This window comes from Mesoplodon bidens (assembly GCF_964165515.1).
Source record: "Mesoplodon bidens genome assembly, chromosome: 2".
NCBI classification, from domain to species: Eukaryota; Metazoa; Chordata; class Mammalia; order Artiodactyla; family Ziphiidae; genus Mesoplodon; species Mesoplodon bidens.
In genome coordinates, this window is record NC_138177.1 from 179,131,058 (window position 1) to 179,149,463 (window position 18,406).

The window sequence follows — 18,406 nt, forward strand, 5'->3', positions numbered from 1 at the left end:
AACACAATTTTATTAACTGCAATAGATACAATTTCCAATACATACCATTCAAACACACACCTTTTTCATGTGCTTCAGTAAGACATGGGAGTATTTTGCTTAAGAGTTTCCAGTTCTCTTTTTTTTTTTTTTTTTTTTTTTTTTTTTTTTTTTTTTTTTTTTTTTTTTGCTGTACGTGGGCCTCTCACTGTTGTGGCCTCTCCCGTTGCGGAGCACAGGCTCCGGACGCGCAGGCTCAACGGCCATGGCTCACGGGCCCAACCGCTCCGTGGCATGTGGGATCTTCCCAGACCGGGGCACGAACCCGTGTCCCCTGCATCGGCAGGCGGACTCTCAACCACTGCGCCACCAGGGAAGCCCCTCCAGTTCTCTTTTAAACCACCTTTTGCAGTCAGTGACTTGGAGAATACAGTATAAAAAGCCCCCAAGCCTTTTTTGTTTTGTAATCTCCACTTACCCTTTCAAAACCCTTTGTTGGCAATACGTGTTTTTAGTGGCTCCACCTGAAGGCTGCTTCCTCCAAATGGCGACAGACTTTAATTCTCACTTTCCACTACACCAGCCTCTGCTGCCTCCACTGAATGTTTGTTTTCATCCTCTAACTTCTTTTTCTTCTTTGCTTTTCGTTCCAGGTTAAACTGAGCGATGTCTTCATTTTTCTCTGTGATGAATTTTAGCTATAAAAAATTTTTTTAAACTACATTTTTATCTGGTTGTAAAGCCATTTATAAGCCTAAGGGTAGAAAAAAATCTACACCGTTTCCCAACCACTCCCACCCTGGGTTACATTCCTTAGAGTTAAGACACAGCTGCAAATTTTTTCTGGAAGAAGGAATCAACCTCAGAAGTCAACTCACTGCTACATATCCTACCAAACAGGTAGGAGTTCCTTGAAAAATCAAAAGAATTAAAACTTGTAGCTTACAGAAGGCATGCCAATCACAAATATACTCTACAAAGCACACATATAGTCAACATGCCCCTAAATTTATCCAACTAAAATTATTGAGCAAAAAATAAATAAATAAAATTATTGAGCAACTACTGTGTACCAGATACTAGAGATACAAGGGAAATAAGACAAGGTCCCTGCCCTCAGGGAAGATTTAGTCTAATGCACAAATTTAGCTGCAACTCTTCAGTAATAAGTTTCTGTCAGATAAAAAAAATTAAGAATCCAAAATAAAAACAACATTCTGAAGTAGACAAATATGCACTAAGCAGGAAACTTGCCAATTAATAGTCTAAGATGATTTGCATCGACGATTCCTTGGCAAAAGGTAGAAATCGTTCACTGAAGCTGACCAAGTAAGAGTTATGACAGAGGATTTATGAGGAGAGAGAAATGTCTTTTCCACTGATCCACAGCAGCACGGGGCACCTGAGCTATTTTACTCGGGAATCATATCACCCTTAACCTTGACTTAAACTTTGGACAAATAATATTAGAAGAACAGAGACAGAAAACAGCCCAGTGGAAACAGCACTAGATTCAGGGTTCAAAGGTTAAGGTTCAGCTGTCAACCAGAAAACTTCCTATTTAACTTTGGGAAGTTACTTAACTCCAGTAGCCTAGCCTGTAAAATGGGGCTATCTAGTCATGTTATTGAAAACCCTCAGAGGGTAGTTGTGAGCTTTAAATAATATATGTAAAATATTATCAATCAAAGTCCTGTGTAAACTGCCAAGTGCTACACAAGTTCATTCATTCAGCAACTACTCGTGAGCACCTACTGTGGGCCGGGCCCTATTGTAGGCACGGCAGAGGGAGCAGAGAAGGGGACAAAAATCCCTGCCCTTGTGGAGCTCACATTCTGGGGAGGAACGTGAAGTATTTTAACTGCTAAGATCAGACTAAGTCAGGAAACCTCACAGGTGTCCTGGATCTGCCATCGGCCACAGCTACTAGCCTGGGACAATCACAGCATCACCTGTAAAATAAGGGCTTGGTCAAGATGATGTCTAGACTTCTTTGAAAAGACAGACAATGTGCTCAATTTCCTGCACATCCCAGATGTACAGATACTCTTTCCATACCTGGCCCAACAGAACTGTGGGCACCATAACGAAACTATCCCCATACACTCTGGCCTGCGACCTGTCTCTGACATCATGCTCCAAATGAAACACGGGACCGAAGTTTTGAGATATTACAAAAAAGGCAAATTATGAATCCACAGAGCACTGATTAGAAAATTTCAAATTGGCTTAGTAAGATCCATCATAATGAAAGAAAGCCTATAAATTACGGGCAGGTCTGAATGGTTCAAGCATCTCTCGTTTTTAATGCAAGGTGCCCTGGGGAATCACTTCATGGCTGCAAGTGATTAATTGGGAATAATGTATTCTGATGGGAAAGGGGAGTGAGGAAAGAAATTCATCTCTCACCAGTGAATTACTCCTCCTGGCTAAGAGCTTCACATCTTCAGTGTTAATGGTGCTTCTTTTCGCATGTCTGTAGAAAGGGCAGAAACAATTCACCAAAATGTTTGGTATTATTTAAAGTTTTGATGAAACACAAAAGTTCATGGCCAGACTTCACAGCAGCAAGGATCTCTAAGTAGCCCATCTTTTCAGATTAAGGTCATTAAGCAACAGTGACACAAAAATGAGTGAAGTGACGAGCCAAGATACCAACTAAATAAAGAGACTGAGAGAAAGCAGAAGCCCGTCTGTCCACCTCCACCTGAGGGCCAGCGTGCTTGGAGAATATGAGCAGGGAAAGGAGTGAGGGGTGTTAAACCCTTCCCAAATGGCCTGCTTGGTCACAACGGACACAGAGACCACCATACAAAAAGCAAGAACCTTCAGTGAAAAGAGAATGACACAGAGCTCACAATACAAAGATCGTCTCTGCTTAAGTAGACGTTAAATAGAAAAGAAGAACAGAGACTTTCCATGAAGCATGGCTTCACTTACACCAAGGTCCTAAAGCTCTTCTCCAAAGGCTACATTACAGGGAAAAGCTTGTGCGGGTGCCTCCTAATATCCCATTTCCCAACTAGGAGATGATGCATTCCCCCGACAATAGCCCAGTCAGAACAAAGAACATCCTTTCAACTGGAGTCTGTTTCTTGCTCACAACATGGACTCAGGTTCTTGTTCCATTCCTCCTATGTCTGCTTTAAAAGGTAATTTGAGATAATAAGCTCTATTCAATAATTTATTACTCTAATTACACCCTTTCGTGCCATTTCTAACTTCCTCCAAAAATAAGTAGGAACTTTGTAAGTAGAAATAAGGAGGAATCTTTGTATCCTTAATAACTACCAAAGTGGCAGCACACGGTAAGTCCTCACTGCTGAGTTAAAGATAAAATCACAGAAATTACACTCCACAATGTGGCCAAGTTAGTCTTTCGCATCCTGCTAAGTGTGAAAACGTCATGTGCCATCTCATCATGATTGACAACATCTGCCTGTCCTGATATCATACCCATGTCAGAAGATAACTTCTAACTAGCCACCTGCAAGGACCAGAACAGAGGAAAGGGGGAAAAAAGTCAGACAGAAGGTGACAGAGGACTTCCCTGGTGGCACAGTGGTTAAGAATCCACCTGCCAAAGCGGGGGATATGAGTTCGAGCCCTGGTGCGGGAAGATCCCACATGCCGCAGAGCAACTAAGCCCATGCGCCGCAACTGCTGAGCCTGTGCTCTAGAGCCCGCGCGCCTAGAGCCCGTGCTCTGCAACAAGAAGCCACCACAATGGAAGCTGGCTTGCCGCAACTAGAAAAAGGCTGCACGCAGCAACGAAGACCCAAGGCAGCCAAAAATAAATAAATAAAATAAACAAATTTTTTTTAAAAAGGTGATAAAATAGCAGCCACTAAGTAAGAAGCCAGTCCACAGGTTCCCTGTGTGCAGGACATTAGGTGCCATGGACACACCATGGCCTTCATCTCTATCACACGATCAGGCTGCTCTGGCGGTATTACCGCCTCGGTAAAGTGCCATACGAGGAGTAGGTAAGAGGAAGCAGCACACTGAACTATTCACAGAGTAAGATTAGCTTACCTGTTCACGAGAAGCATTTAGGAAACAGCAGAGTCAATCGTCTCTACCACTCAGCTTGTCATCTGGTTTCCCTGCACCATATTCTTTATTCTTTTTTTAAATATTTATTTATTTATTTACTTGGCTGCACCTGGTCTTAGTTGTGGCACGTAGGATCTTCATTGCAGCACGCCAACTCATAGCTGCAGTGTGCCAACTCTTAGTTGTGGCGTGTGGAATCCAGTTCCCCGACCAGGGATCAAACCTGGGCCCCCTGCGTTGGGAGCATGGAGCTCTGGCCACTGGACCACCAGAGAAGTCCCCTCTGCACCATGTTTTAATGTTACCACTTTCCCAGATGGAGAAGCAGGTATATCCTATGCCAGCCACTGCACATCAGAGATTCTCCTAAATCAAACCTCTGGCTCCAGAAAATTACTCTAGGGAACGTAACAAAGGGATTTTTCATATAACACTTTTAGCAACGCAGGTTTCAAAGATTATTCCCAAAATGTCCCTAGAATTTATTTACTGTAGAATATCGATCTTCTTCAAAATGTTTCATCTTTAACATGTTAACAATATTAGGTGACTAGAGATTTCAAAGCTGAAAAAGGGAAATTCACAACTTAAATTGGGAGATGATCTTCCAAAGTTTACAGCTGAATTGAGTTTATAGTATTTACAATTTAAGTGCATTTTATTTCATAGAAACAACGTTACAAACACTGGTTAGGTTCCCAGCCTCCAGAGACTATTTAATATATAGCCAACCTGAAACAGTATGTATTTCAGACTCCTCAAACTGGGGTAATCATATTGTAGTTCTAAGTGCAGGGACTATGTGACAGGGAAAACGCAAAACCACAGGATAAAGTTGGCCTTCTGGGAACATCAATTTTATTCAGTGATAAACTTTAAAACAGGATTTTTCATATGAGAGCAAACTGGACTATTTTGAAAACGAATGTAAAATTAAGACAATGGATGAGTCTTCAAAGAAAATCTGTGCCTGTGTTCGCTCAGGGTCCTTGGGAGGACGTCTGAGGAGCCCTGGTGCACCCACGTGAGCACCACAGAAGAGGCGGCATCTCCTAGTGAAGCCTCACTCAGAGAACATAGGCTAATAGCCTTTACACAGACTCCTTTACTCAAAAGATGACGTCCTTCCTTGTGGAGCTGACACTCTAAGTGATACCCGCGCACCACTCTGCCCCAGTGCCCAGCAAAAGGAAATGGACTTAACGTAACTATAAAAAACACAGCGAGGGCTTCCCTGGTGGCGCAGTGGTTGAGAGTCCGCCTGCCAATGCAGGGGACACGGGTTCGTGCCCCAGTCCGGGAAGATCCCACATGCCGCGGAGCGGCTGGGCCCGTGAGCCATGGCTGCTGAGCCTGCGCGTCCGGAGCCTGTGCTTCGCAACGGGAGAGACCACAACAATGAGAGGCCCACATACCGCAAAAAAAAAAAAAAAACACAGCGACTCCCCTTGGGGCGCAGTGGTGAAGACTCCACGCTCCCAATGCTGGGGGCCCGGGTTTGATCCCCGGTCAGGGAACTAGATCCCACACGCGTGCCGCAACTAAGGAGTAAACGTGCCACCACTAAACAGCCAGTGAGCTGCAACTAAGGAGCCTGTGAGGCACAACTTAGGAGCATGCCTGCCACAACTAAGACCCGGTGCAACCAAATAAATTAAAAAAAAAAAAAAGACAATCATGGGAATGTAATGTACAGCATGATGACTATTAAAAAAAAAAAACTATAGGGCCTCCCTGGTGGCGCAGTGGTTGAGAGTCCGCCTGCCGATGCGGGGGATACGGGTTCGTGCCCCGGTCTGGGAGGATCCCATATGCCGCGGAGCGGCTGGGCCCGTGAGCCATGGCCGCTGGGCCTGCGCATCCGGAGCCTGTGCTCCGCAACGGGAGAGGCCACAACAGTGAGAGGCCCGCATACCGCAAAAAGAAAAAAAAAAAAAAAAAAACTATAAAAAACACAGAGTACCTGAAAGCTTAATGTGTTACAATGCTAAATAGTTCTAATTTTATTTCTTTTTAAGTTTTTTTAAATCTCTAGGTTTTTTTTTTTTGGCTGTGCCGGGTCTTAGTTGTGGCACGCTGGATCTTTGTTGCCATGTGCAGGATCTTTTAGTTGCAGCATGTGGGATCTCGTTCCCTGACCAGGGATCGAACCTAGGCCCCCTGCATTGGGAGTGTGGAGTCTTAACCACTGGACCACCAGGGAAGTCCCTTAATTTCATTTTTACTCCTAGTATTTAGAAGTATTTAAAGTTTTTCATTGTCTTTTCCCACAACTAACACAGAAATAGCAAGGAAACTCACACCTGAGGGCCTGCTACAGGCACCTAGTGGGTAGAGGCCAGGGGTGCCACTAAACACACTAAAATGCACAGGACAGCCACCACCAGAACAGGAATTATCCAGTCCAAAATGTCAATAGTGCTGAGGTGATCTGTATTGATAAACTCTATGTTCAAATCAAATAACCATTGTCTACTTATTTACATTTTTGTGTTTTCCTTTGTAATATAAAGGGCTCATATTTTTAAAAAAAAAAGAAGAAAAGAAATAGCAAGTAAAGGTAGTAAATGTATTTCACAGGAGACTCAGAGTGGGGGTGGGCACGAGGCACAGGTAAGGGGCAATCACCTGAATTAACAATGATAAGCCATATGAGCTATCAGTATCCCATACATTATCCTTATCCCTTCTGGCCAAGCTAAAGATGCTAAGCGGTTTTGGGGGACTCATACACAGGAATAGGAAAGATTTAGAGCCTGCCCTCTGAGAACCTACTGCTTTAATTCATTCAGAATATTCATCGGAGAAACAAAGAGCTAATAGGAGCAAGGTGAAAAGTATGGGGTGTGGGAGAGGCTGGCACCAAATCAGAAGTGGGAGCAAATTAGAAAGCTTTGGCCCTTTCAGGCCTTCCTCATTCAAATTGCTTCATGAAAGCAATTCATTGCAATTGTTTTCAATTACCTGCAGTACTAATTGAAGAGAGGAGCATAAATCACCTGTAAAAGCTAACACTTTACCAGCAGAAAGTAAGTCACACACTTTTCAAGGAGCATGTGTCTCACTCGTAACAAGCTCAGCAAATGCCGGGCTGACGGGCCGCGGGGCTGTATTATCCCGACACCTGCGAGCTTCCCCGCAGAGCACAACGCAGCCCAGCCTGGGCGCCCAGCCTCACGCCCCAGCACTGCACCACCTGCAGAAATGGCCTTAAAAGCACACGCACTGTGCAGAGTCCTGGAGACATGATTCATACCTTTTTAACCTGGAACTGAATAACTTTGGTTCCGTTAACAAAAAATACTTGGAAAGCTTCAAAAAATGCCAAATCAAGTCTGAATGGACAGTGATTAAAGCAGATGTTACATTCTTACAGAATCATGATTGGAGATTGAGCATCCACAAAGCACAGGGGAAAAAAAAAGCTAAAGCTCTCCTGAAATTCACCACCAGATGGGGCGTATCAATAGCATGTAAACAAACAAAGATCTCACAATCAAGCTCTCTACCCACCTTGCAAACATTTCAAGGTCTTTGGCAAAATTTTCTGAAAGAGAAAAAGAGATGTGCTTTAGCTACCCTATAGCAATTTTTTTTTTCCAGCAGTGCTGCATGGAATGTGGGATCTTAGTTCCCCAACCAGGAATCGAACTCATGCCCCCTGCTTTGGAAGCACAGAATCTTAACCACTAGACCACCAGGGAAATCCACCCCCCATCTCAATCTTATTTCAGAGGGAGAAAAGTGAAATCTCAATGTCTACAGTAGGTACAATGACTAATACAACAAATCCTTTTAAAGGTGAGAGGAGGCCCTTCAGGCAGGTCCATCACTGGATTCATTATGACCTCCTTGTCCTCCCTGGCCCCCTCCACCCTTCATTACAAGCCTGTGGTGATTGTGGCTACACCTTTCCTTCCTAGAAACTATCCCTACCTTTAAATTTTGCTACGAGTTAGGGCTTAGAAGGACATTAATCTCCTCTGAAGTCAAGCAAATACCAAGGCTGCAAGTTCAACTGTCAAACTGTGGGTGATATAAAAAAGTTATAAAGCAATGAAATTTATGTCTAATGTTCCCGGCAGTTTAAAGCACAATAAAATAAAGGTGCTGATGCCCCCGTGTTAGGGTAATAGAAAGAAAAAAAAAAAAGTTCTTTCCATAAACTATCTAAATCTTACGGCCGATAAAAGGAACGTTTCATGAACGGTGTCCAATGATAATGTTCTCTGTCTGCTGGTAAGACATGCCACGGCACCGCCGCCCCCCCCCACCCCACCCCACTCCCAGGCAAATCCACCTCTGGGCTTTCTCTACATCTACAGGAAGACCGGGGCTGCATACCGCACTGTTGAAAAGTCACCTCCGAAATCGCTGCAATGGTTTGTTTGCGGAACTGCATCTCTTTGTCCGACGCAACTTCCTCACAAAGACAGCCAACAGTGTAGTGAACCGCTGCCTTTAGCCTCTGAAGCAAAATCAAAACACTTCGTGGGTAAGAGTGCAAATAAGAGCTTTTCACATCTTAAAAAATTAAGATCAAGGAGAGGGTCTGCTCACCCTAATTCCTTCAGCACTTTCCATAATGGCTGAGTGACTTTTCAACTGTACTAAAAAATTAGTGGGGCCCTCTGGAGTGTGACTTGTAGAAACATTACTTTCTGGTTAATGGTTATGATTTAGGTCAAGTAAAGGTAAGGAGTTATGATGGCAATTCAGCAGGGAATGAAGGCAGGCTGGTACTTGGGAGGCATCTATGTGACTTTACTCAGTTACTCCACATTTATGTGCCAAGTGCTTACTGCGTGAAGGCGTGTGCTAGGCGTCTGGGCAACACAATGAAAAAAGACAGGGATTTCTGCCCCCATATGGGGGTTAATCAAGCAAATGCAAAAGGATCCCGTCCCTGTGCTTCAAGTCCTTGCCAGCCCCTGTCCTGCATGAGACTACGTCGGAGCCTCCTCTGTTTTGCTGGTTTGCTAGGTCGGAGCGTCCTCTGACTTGCTGGTCTGCCAGCCCCCCTCACCAGGACCCTCACTGCTCCTCAGCAACCCTTTCAGGTGCTGGAAAACATACCTCTACCCATGCGGAGGAGTAAAGAAGCCAAACAAGCTAAGCCAAGGTCTCCGTCTCACGTGAATAAACTTGCTGAGCCCTGTGTGGGCTCCACCTGTGCTGGAAACAGAGCTGAAGTGGACATGGTGACAGCTGCACCCAAGACAGTATCAACTCTACCAGCAGGTGTTCACGGTAGAAGCAAGATGAGGAGGAACTGCAAAAACACAAGTCCAGGACCCCAGAGTAGAGGCCAGGCAGATAAGCAAGGGACCTACGTTCCTTAGTTTCAGATGTCACAAGAGTAGGTAAGTGGAGGGCATTGGTGGGAGGAGACAAAGAGACCACCCCCCTGGGAGGGATAAAGACCCTCCAAGGGATCTTTTGTAGGTATGTGTAGAGGTGAGGTTAGGGGCGGGGGAACAGGACAGGGATCCTTCCGACTGCCCAAAAGTTTTCTCTGCCGGCCCCTCCCCCCCACCTCCTGGAGCGGGCTAAGTGCCTTCTTGGATGCTGAACACTGAGAGGCTAAATCTCTAGACTCTAAACTCCTCGAAGGCGGGACCCTTCAAGTGTTGTTCACGGCTGCCCACCTAGTGGCAAGAACAGCTGGCTGAGTGAACGGCTGGATCCCCCACCCCGCTCACCACTGCGTAGAGAACGGGGTTCAAATTTCTCAGTCCATCTTTGCAGTCTCACTCACTTACTCAGTAAGCGTTGTCTACTGAGAGCCACGCTCTGTACTAGGGGCTGAGAACACAAAACTGAAAAAGACAGTCCCTGCTCTCAAAGAGATTATCTCCCACCACACCTGTGCCATGAATGGACTCCTGGAAACCACCAGTGTCATGAAACACAAAGAAGGTGGAGAACGTTTCCAGGGAAGACCGAAGCCAGGACCACTTGATGCGAGGCATGACCCCTGACTGGATCCTGGATGAAGAAAAAAGACCACTAAAGAACATCTTTGGGAGCTTCCCTGGTGGCGCAGTGGTTAAGAATCCACCTGCTAGTGCAGGAGACACGGGTTGGAGCCCTGGTCCAGAAGATCCTACCTCCTAGTGTGCCACAACTACTGAAGCCCGAGCACCTAGAGCCCGTGCTCCGCAACAAGAGAAGCCACTGCAGTGAGAAATCCACTCACTGCAACAGAGTAGCCCCCGCACGCAGCAACGAAGACCCAATGCAGCCAAAAATAAATAAATAAATAAAAAGAAAAAAAAGAACATCTTTCGGACAACTGGGAGAAATTGAATATGGACTGACATTACATCATAGTATTTTATCAATATCAAACTTCCTGAGCGTGATCAGAGATTATGTCACAGAATGCCCTTGTTCTTGGGAGAAGCATGCTAAAGTATTAAAATTTAAAGGTGAAGTGTCAAGTGTATTTAATTCTCAAATAATTCCGAAAAAAGGAGCAAGGGAGCAAATACAGCAAAATGTTAATCGGTGAATCGAGGTGAGGGGCATATGGGTGATGAATACATTATGCTTGCAACCTTTTCTTGAAGGCTTGAACTTCAAAATAAAGGAAGGGAGTGGGTAAAGAGCGTCTGAACCTTAGGAACTCATTCCCGTGTCTCTTCGGTTAATCCTCCCTGAGGTTGCCACCCTGGTTCTTGGTTTTCACCTCTTTACAACACTGTTCTCACGACTCTGCCACGCGGTATTTATTCCGGTGCTGACTAAAGGACTGGATACCCATAACTACCCCGAGAACTGGTTATTATCCGATTTTCCATCTAGGAAAACTGAGTGTGGGCAGAGTCAACACAACCCTCCGGGCGGAGACGAGATTCGAACCCACATCCGATGGGCTCGGGAGCCGGACGGCCTAGGTTTGCACCAGGGTCTGAGGCTTGTCTCCTCGCGGGCAGGACGGAGAGCGCACGGGTTAAGGGAGCCAACATTTTAGAGCTTGTGCCGCGTGCCAGGCGCCTCACAACGACCCTGTCCGAGGAGACTGAGGCTGCCCCAAAACCAGAGGGGCCCTAGCCGCCGGCCTCCGCGGAGCGCCGCCGCAGGAACTTCCGCGGACTCTCCCTTCTTGCGCCGCCGCCCGCACGCTCCGATCCGCGATACCATGGAAACCGCCTCCCAGCACTCCCCGCGGCAGCAGAGCTGGCCTAAGCGCAGGCGCCAGGCGGCCGGAGCCGGCCCGAGACGGCCCGAGCAAGCTCGAGCTCGCCCTCCGACCCCGGCAAGAAGACGAGGGCGGGCGGAGGCAGGGCCTTTTTCTCCCCTGCACAATCTAGACGCCGTCCTCCCCCAGCCCAGCCAAGACCGCATTCTCCGGTACCTGTTGGTAAGAGAATCGCTGCTGCTCCTCGGCCCCCTTCTCCTCCTCCATCATCACCGCGGGCGGGTCCTGGCAGGCGCGCGATGACAGAAAGAGGCGGTGGCCGGGAAGGACCAGTCGGATTTTCCCGCCGCGGCGCCGGGCGACGGGCCGCGTGGGGGGCCAAAGCGCGAAGCTGCCGTCTGCCTCGCTCTCGCCCCCTAGCGGTGACTCTGGGAAGGGCGCCTCGCAGCCTGTCTGCTCCTGCCCCGCCCAAGCCGAGCTCCCCGGGGACCCCAGAGCCAGCTCTGCGCGGAGCACAGTGGGCAGCACCGGCTCCCGGGGGTGGGGTGGGGGGTGGGGCGGGGAGAGAGAGAGAGAGAAAGAGTAGGGACAACGGTACACAACTCTGTATTGTAAGTTACATGCGGCTGTAACCTTGGTGTGCCTTGCAAAATCCAGTGTGGGTTTTTCTAATTCTGTAGTGTCACAAAGTCAGACCACGGATAAATGTTTGATTTCTATCCCCTTCAGCGAATAAGTTGCTCACCCCAGTGCCATTGCCAAAGGAATATAGCTATGACCCGAATGTTGGCTGATTTTCTTTTACGTTAAGAGTTAAGTGAAATAGGGGAGTTCCTGGGGGTCCAGTGGTTAAGACTCCACGCTTCCACTGCAGGGGCGCAGAGGCTCCATCCCCGGCCAGGGAACTAATAAGATACTGCATGCTGTGCTGCATGGCCAAAAAATTTAAAAAAAAAAAAAAAAAAAAGTAAAGTGAAACCCAGCGTTGGATCTTCTCTGCTTCCAAACTTTCTTCAGTTACTTTCCTCCTTTGGAGCTTCACTCACGTTGATGACATGAGTAAGGAACTTCTCTGCTGAGTCGAATAATCGTGCAAGTACTGGAAGAGTTATTTCCTAAACTTGTGCTACTCATGAGGTAAAGGCTGCAGACACCATACACATTCAAGTTTAATCTGCATTATTAACATATTTCCCCCCTCACTTCCTTAAGTAAACAGTCAACAAGGAATTAATTTGTATATCTGTAGATTTCCTTGGTGTAAATACTCCCACCATGGCCGATTTCAAGCCACCAATATGAGGAAACTGAGCTCAGCATTTGTTACCAAACCAGGTTTGTGTGCCCCAGGAGCAGCAGGCCAAACACGGAGACACTGAAGTTTGCAGCAGAGAGTTTGTTGACGAGGTCCTCACGGAAGGAGACAAGAGAACAAATCTCAGGCCCTCATCCCAGAAGGCCAGAGGCTTGAGATATTTATGGGATAAAGCAGCAGGGTGGTCTTAGGTGTGGGGAAAGGTGCTCGGAGGCAGGGAAAATGTGAGGCCGTCAGTGTTCTGCGCAGGCGCAGTTTTAGGGTCGGTGGTCCGAACTAGTCTTAGCTGGTCTGAACTGGGCAGGAGCCAACTCCAAAGTTCGCGAAAACAAGACCCCCGTTACTATAGTGACCCATACGTCAGAAGCATTATCTATAAGGGCAGTTTAGAAGTATGGTGATACATTACCTAGGCTATGTGAAGCTTGGAGGGGATGCAGTTAGAGAATGGAAAAACAAACAAATAAGCCGGCTTAATCAGTAAAGGAGGCTGCAAGCAGAGGGGTTTCTAACAGGTGGTTCCCTTATCTGCTGTTCGGTAGGACACTGTCAAGGATTTTTTTTAACCCTGTAGGGCACGGTCTCACACGGAGAAGAGATGCTGCACACCCACCAGTCAGACACAATAGGTGGAAATAACGTCAAGAGCGTAGATGATAGAAAAATGTGCAACGTAGTAGTGTAATTAAGAAGTGATGACTTTTGAGTTTTTACTACCTTTTTTGTTTTTGTTTTTGCGGTACGCGGGCCTCTCACTGTTGTGGCCTCTCCTGTTGCGGAGCACAGGCTCCGGACGCGCAGGCTCAGCGGCCATGGCTCACGGGCCCAGCCGCTCCGCGGCATGTGGGATCTTCCCGGACCCGGGCACGAACTCGTGTCCCCTGCATCGGCAGGCGGACTCTCAACCACTGCGCCACCAGGGAAGCCCCACTACCTTTGTTTTTAATACAATTTATTTAAGCCCAGATTTATGGAACTTAATTCTTAATAATGGCTGTGTTTGTTTCTGGTTTTCAGTACTCCTGAAAATTTAGAAATCAACTCTCACTGTAGGAACTGGCTGTAGCACACTGCTGGCCTGGCACGTAGTAAACACACTGAATCAAAGTTGAAAGAATGCATTGCAAAAAAAAAAAAAAGAATGTACTGTGTTGGAGTCAGTTGTGAGATGCAGACCTGAGTGCCCAGCTCGCTGAGTTGCAGTGAGGGCCCCAGAGCCGGGTGCACGGTGGGTGCTCCCCCACCGAATGTTTGTTGAGGATCTGACTCTCAGCAGCGTCTCCGTGAGTCCTGACAAAGTAGAGGCCCCCCGATTTTTTTAAAGAAATTTGACTTAGATATATGCACAGGTATCCCCTGCTTTTGAAAGTTTGCGCTAAGCCACTGCACTTTTATGAAGTTCTACATTAGTATGGCAATGGCTTTTTTCTCGTAAAAATGAAAATTCTCTTTGGATTTCTTTCGGTTAGCGAAAGCAGATACTAATGCAGGGCTTTCATAAAAGCAAAGTGGTGGAACGTGAACTTTCAGGAAGGGGGAAACCTGTGTATTTTCTAAAGCCTTATTGCAGTCATCAAGAGGAATATCATATTTTTGGACCTCCTCACACTTCTTTCACAGTTTAGCGCTGTGTTTATTTTTAACTCACGTTGAGAGCCCCTAGAGGCCTTATCACATCCCAGTCTTTTCCTCTATTCCAGCACCTTCTCACTGCATGTTAAAATCATCTGGCTTTCCTGATGAATGAAACTACCAAAGAAAAGAAGGATGCTCAGAGTTTATTTGTGCTTAATTGGAAGAATATACAGGCACCCTCCCTCTTACTACCTCTGTGGTGGAAGTCAGGGATAAAGGAGAGAGAGACTGCAGGCGAAGAATCACACAGGAGTGCCTTTTGACTCCTGACCCCGCAGCTACCCCACATCTCAGCTGAAGCCGAACTGCTGGGGGCTGAGGAGGCAGAGGTTCAACACGCAAAGTTATTAGGGGGTGGTTAGTTGCACAATCTAAGGTTTTTATTCTTCAGAATAATTTACGAAGGGTTCTTGGAAACACTAAACTCTAAGGCATTTAAATTGCCAGTTTATAGAATGAGGCCCTCTAGGACGTTATGTGAAAGAACTTGCAGACTAGTATGTACAGAACAACCTTATTTTTGGTTTTTTTTAAAGAAAAGAGTTGTGAGGTTTAAATTGCCTCACATAAGTGTTCAAGAAACAGTAACAATTATTTCCCGGGCTGAAAGAGCATTATTCCAGTGACACGTAGAGAACACCCTAACCCTTTAGGATCTGAAGAGAGAGGTCCAGGGCCGAGGTAGTACGTTACAGAGGACGGACGTACACTGACCTTCTGAACAACACGGGTTTGAAGTGCACGGGTCCACTTGCACAAGGGTTTTTCTCAATACTAAATGCTACGGCACTACACGATCCGCGGTGGGTCGAATCTTTGCATGCCAAACCACATACTTGGAGGGCCCACTATAAATTATACGCAGATTTTCAGCTGCGGGAGGGGGAACGTGGGGATCAGCACCCCTATCCACCCACCTCTTGTTCAAGGGTCAACTGTGGTTGGTTGGGACTATTTTCACAGGATGAAGAGCTGGCGTGTAAACTGGCCACTAGGTGTCAGCATTGCGCCGACAAGGCCCTCTTGCCCCCTTGGTTAACACTCTGAGCGCTGACTTGCTCCTGGCTGTGCCCTAGGTGCCCTGCCCTCGGAGGTGGGTGCTGTTACCCCCATTTTATATATGAGGGAAGAGTGTCCCAGAGGTGAAAGGACTTTGTCAGAGGTTGAACTGCTAGGAGGTGGGAGAGCCCCGATTCTGAGCAGCCTGGCTTCTGAGTCCACACGCTTATCCTCTTCTCTCGTCCCACTGCCCTCACCATAAATAAGGCACAGACACTGCAGGTTTCCTGAGCCCCTTCCAGCTGCATTAAATAGGGTACCATAACTGTTTAATCATTTATTTTCCCTAAATTTGCATTGTAAAATGCTGATTCAGAACTCCATCTCCATCGGCTGTTGTATGTATTCTAGGAGCTCATGAGGTCAGGACTTTCAAATTCTCTCACCACTAAACAAATGGTTCCCAGCACAGTGCTTGGCACATAGTAGGTGTACAGTAAATCTGCCAATGAGTAATGCATCGTACACATTGAGCAGTAAGATAGTCTGATGATTAAGTGCATGGATTCTGGCACCAGATTCCCGGGGCTCACTTTTCAGTTCTGCAGGAGCTATGTGGTCTTGGACAAGTTACTTCACATCCTTGGGCTTTATCTGTAAATTGGGGATAATGGTAGTACCTACTTCAGAGGCTGTTGTATTAAATGAGTAAACTTAAAACAGTGCCTGGGGGCTTCCCTGGTGGCGCAGTGGTTGAGAGTCCGCCTGCCGATGCAGGGGACATGGGTTCGTGCCCTGGTCCGGGAAGATCCCACATGCCTCAGAGCGGCTGGGCCCGTGAGCCATGACCGCTGAGCCTGCGCGTCCGGAGCCTGTGCTCCGCAGCGGGAGGGGCCACAACAGTGAGAGGCCTGCTTACCGCAAAAAAAAAAAAAACCAAAAAAACAGTGCCTGGGAGCTTCTCTGGTGGCACGATGGTTAAGAATCCGCCTGCCAATTCAGGGGCCACGGGTTCGATCCCTGGTCCGGGAAGATCCCATGTGCCACGGAGCAGCTAAACCCATGCGCCGCAACTACTGAGCCCATGTGTCTAGAGCCCGTGCCACCGCACAGAGAAGCCCGCGCCCCGCAATGAAGCATAGCCCCCGCTTGCCGCAACTAGAGAAAAGCCCGCACGCAGCAAGCAATAAAGACCCAACGCAGCCAAAAAAGAAAAAAATAAAATTAATAAATTTAAAAAAAAAAGTGCCTGCCACACACTGTTAGCTATTATTATATTCTTATATATTCCATAAATACTGTATGAGGCCCTCAGGAAAACCTCCAAATAGGGACAGAGTTCCCAACTTCCCCATGTAACAAATTGTCCTTTTCCAGGGAAGCATGCGTGGCAGATTATATTTGGGAAAAAGAAAAGAATCTCCTGACCCACATGCTCTTCTAGAACTTTGCCACTCTGCCATCAAGAGGTAAAGCCTAATACTCCTTCCCTTGAATTTAGAGGGCTTATGACTCACTTGTAACTGATATAATGTGGCTGAAATAATGCTCTGTCACATCCATGGCTAGGTCTTAAAAGGCAACGTGGTATCCGTTTTGTTAGCTGGAACACTCCCCTTTGGAGCCCTGGGCCACCAAGTAAGAAGTTTGCCTAGGCTAAGGCCACGTGGTGAGGCCGCCGTGCACCTTTCCAGCTGGTAGCCCAGCCAGCATCAACCGCCCAATGAATGAAGGAGACAGACACCTCCAAGTGATCCCAGCCATGGAATCACCCCCAGCGTTCAAGTCTTCTTAGCTGAGGCTCCAAGACATTGTGGAACAGAGACAAGCTGTCGCTTCTGTACCCTTCCAACTTCCTGACCCTCAGAAGTAGGAGAATGATAAAAATGGTGGTTGTATCACACCACTGAGTTTGGGGTGGTTTGTTACTGGAACAGCGTATCTGTTACTATAACAGCGAACATGTCTGTGCTAACATACATACTAAACATAGTATATACATCCTGACGGTCTCTCTACCCCTCCTAAAAAGATGGCTCCACATCTGCCTCAAAGAAATGTAACACCTGTAAACCCCCTGCCTAAAGCCTCTGCTGAGAGGTCCTGTCTGCTCCCTTGCCTGATGCTTACGTCTTAACTCCACTGTGTCTCAAATGAAGCAGAAAGAAAGCAGAAAGATAATAGGCCCACGGTCTCTGCCAAGGGAGGCCCTTTGCTGGAATGGCCACCAGACTGTCCCTGTGGCAGTTAGGCTGGACAGGACCTGGCTGGGGGCAGAACCCATCCGTGGCCACCTCTATCCACTTTCAGAATTGTTTGACCACCTCACCTTCAGCAGGAAGTAGGTAATAGTCAACCTTAAATAGTATTCACTGTGTGGCAGACATTAATTTTTCAAATAAGTCATGGGATGTAAAATTCCAAAGGCATGAAATCATATATAGTAAAAAAAAAAAAAACCCTGTCAAGGACCTAGGCAAAGGACAGTTATATTCTTTTAGTGATAAAGGAGCTGCCGTTTATTTTGCCCTGTGCCATAATGGCCTCACCTGGTTGCTCGTTAGAAATACAGAATGTGGGGCCCCACCCCAGACCTGCTGAGTCAGAATCTGCCTTTTTTTCCCAAGATCCACCCCCTGGCAGGGTGGTGGTGCAGGTGTTATGGCAGTAGTGTATTCAGTTAAGATCTGTTTGTCCTTACTAGAGCACACAGAGGAGCCCCGCCGGGAACTTTTTGAGGGCCGGTTTCCAAAGTGAATTCACCAGCGAGTGCTGAGAAGTAACATTTGGTTTCTAACTCTCAGAAATGCCACTGCTTCAGGGACAGGCACACCTGAAGTGGTAATAATAATAATTACCACTTAAGTAGGTACTTATTATTATGTGTCAAGTGTCGGTCTGTTTTTACTAGGTGAATCTTCAAAATAGCCTTAAGGAGGCAGGTACGATGATTATCCCCATTTTACAAATGAGAAGACTGAGGCCATTATAATTATAGATTAAATAATTTGTCCAAAGTCATAAGCCTGTACACCCACCCCTTGACTACCTCTCCTCACCCTTCCCTCCAGAGCTAATCATTACCTAACTTTGCTGTTCCTGGTACTATTATTGAGGTCTTTTCTTTCTTTTTTCTTTTTTTTTAAAAGAAAACAAAGAGGAAAATATTTAAGAAGGCTAAATAAAGGAAGGAAATAAACTAATTCAAATGTAATGAAACCGGGTGCACATCGTTCTGCCAATGAGGATATGGCTCAGTGTGGATAAGGTGAGAATAT

General features: G+C 46.7%; 1 protein-coding gene and 1 long non-coding RNA gene across 2 annotated transcripts; one reads left to right on the forward strand and one right to left on the reverse strand.

Moving 5' to 3' along the window:
* Positions 1 to 367: 367 nt before the first annotated feature.
* Positions 368 to 11,506, reverse strand: CENPS (centromere protein S). Its single transcript, XM_081214974.1, has 5 exons — positions 11,396 to 11,506; positions 8,380 to 8,503; positions 7,549 to 7,582; positions 2,389 to 2,455; positions 368 to 677 (listed from the first exon to the last, which is right to left on the reverse strand). The coding sequence occupies exons 1-5, from the start codon at positions 11,447 to 11,449 to the stop codon at positions 537 to 539; spliced, it is 420 nt and encodes a 139-aa protein (XP_081071100.1). The 5' UTR covers positions 11,450 to 11,506; the 3' UTR covers positions 368 to 536.
* Positions 11,240 to 18,388, forward strand: LOC308605229. The gene is made up of 3 exons (XR_014013652.1): positions 11,240 to 11,401; positions 12,197 to 12,316; positions 18,278 to 18,388. It is a non-coding gene; the product is annotated as an uncharacterized lncRNA (long non-coding RNA).
* The last annotated feature ends 18 nt before the right edge of the window (positions 18,389 to 18,406 follow it).

Bases quoted from the DNA above. Each gene is read 5' to 3' on its own strand.
- CENPS (XM_081214974.1), bottom strand. From the start codon at position 11,449: ATGATGGAGGAGGAGAAGGGGGCCGAGGAGCAGCAGCGATTCTCTTAC. The intron at 7,583-8,379 runs GTATGCAGCCCC...TTTCTCTTTCAG, and splicing joins GGTGACTTTTCAACAGTGCG to AAAATTTTGCCAAAGACCTT. The intron at 678-2,388 runs GTGAGAGATGAA...AATTTTTTATAG, and splicing joins CCAGGAGGAGTAATTCACTG to CTAAAATTCATCACAGAGAA.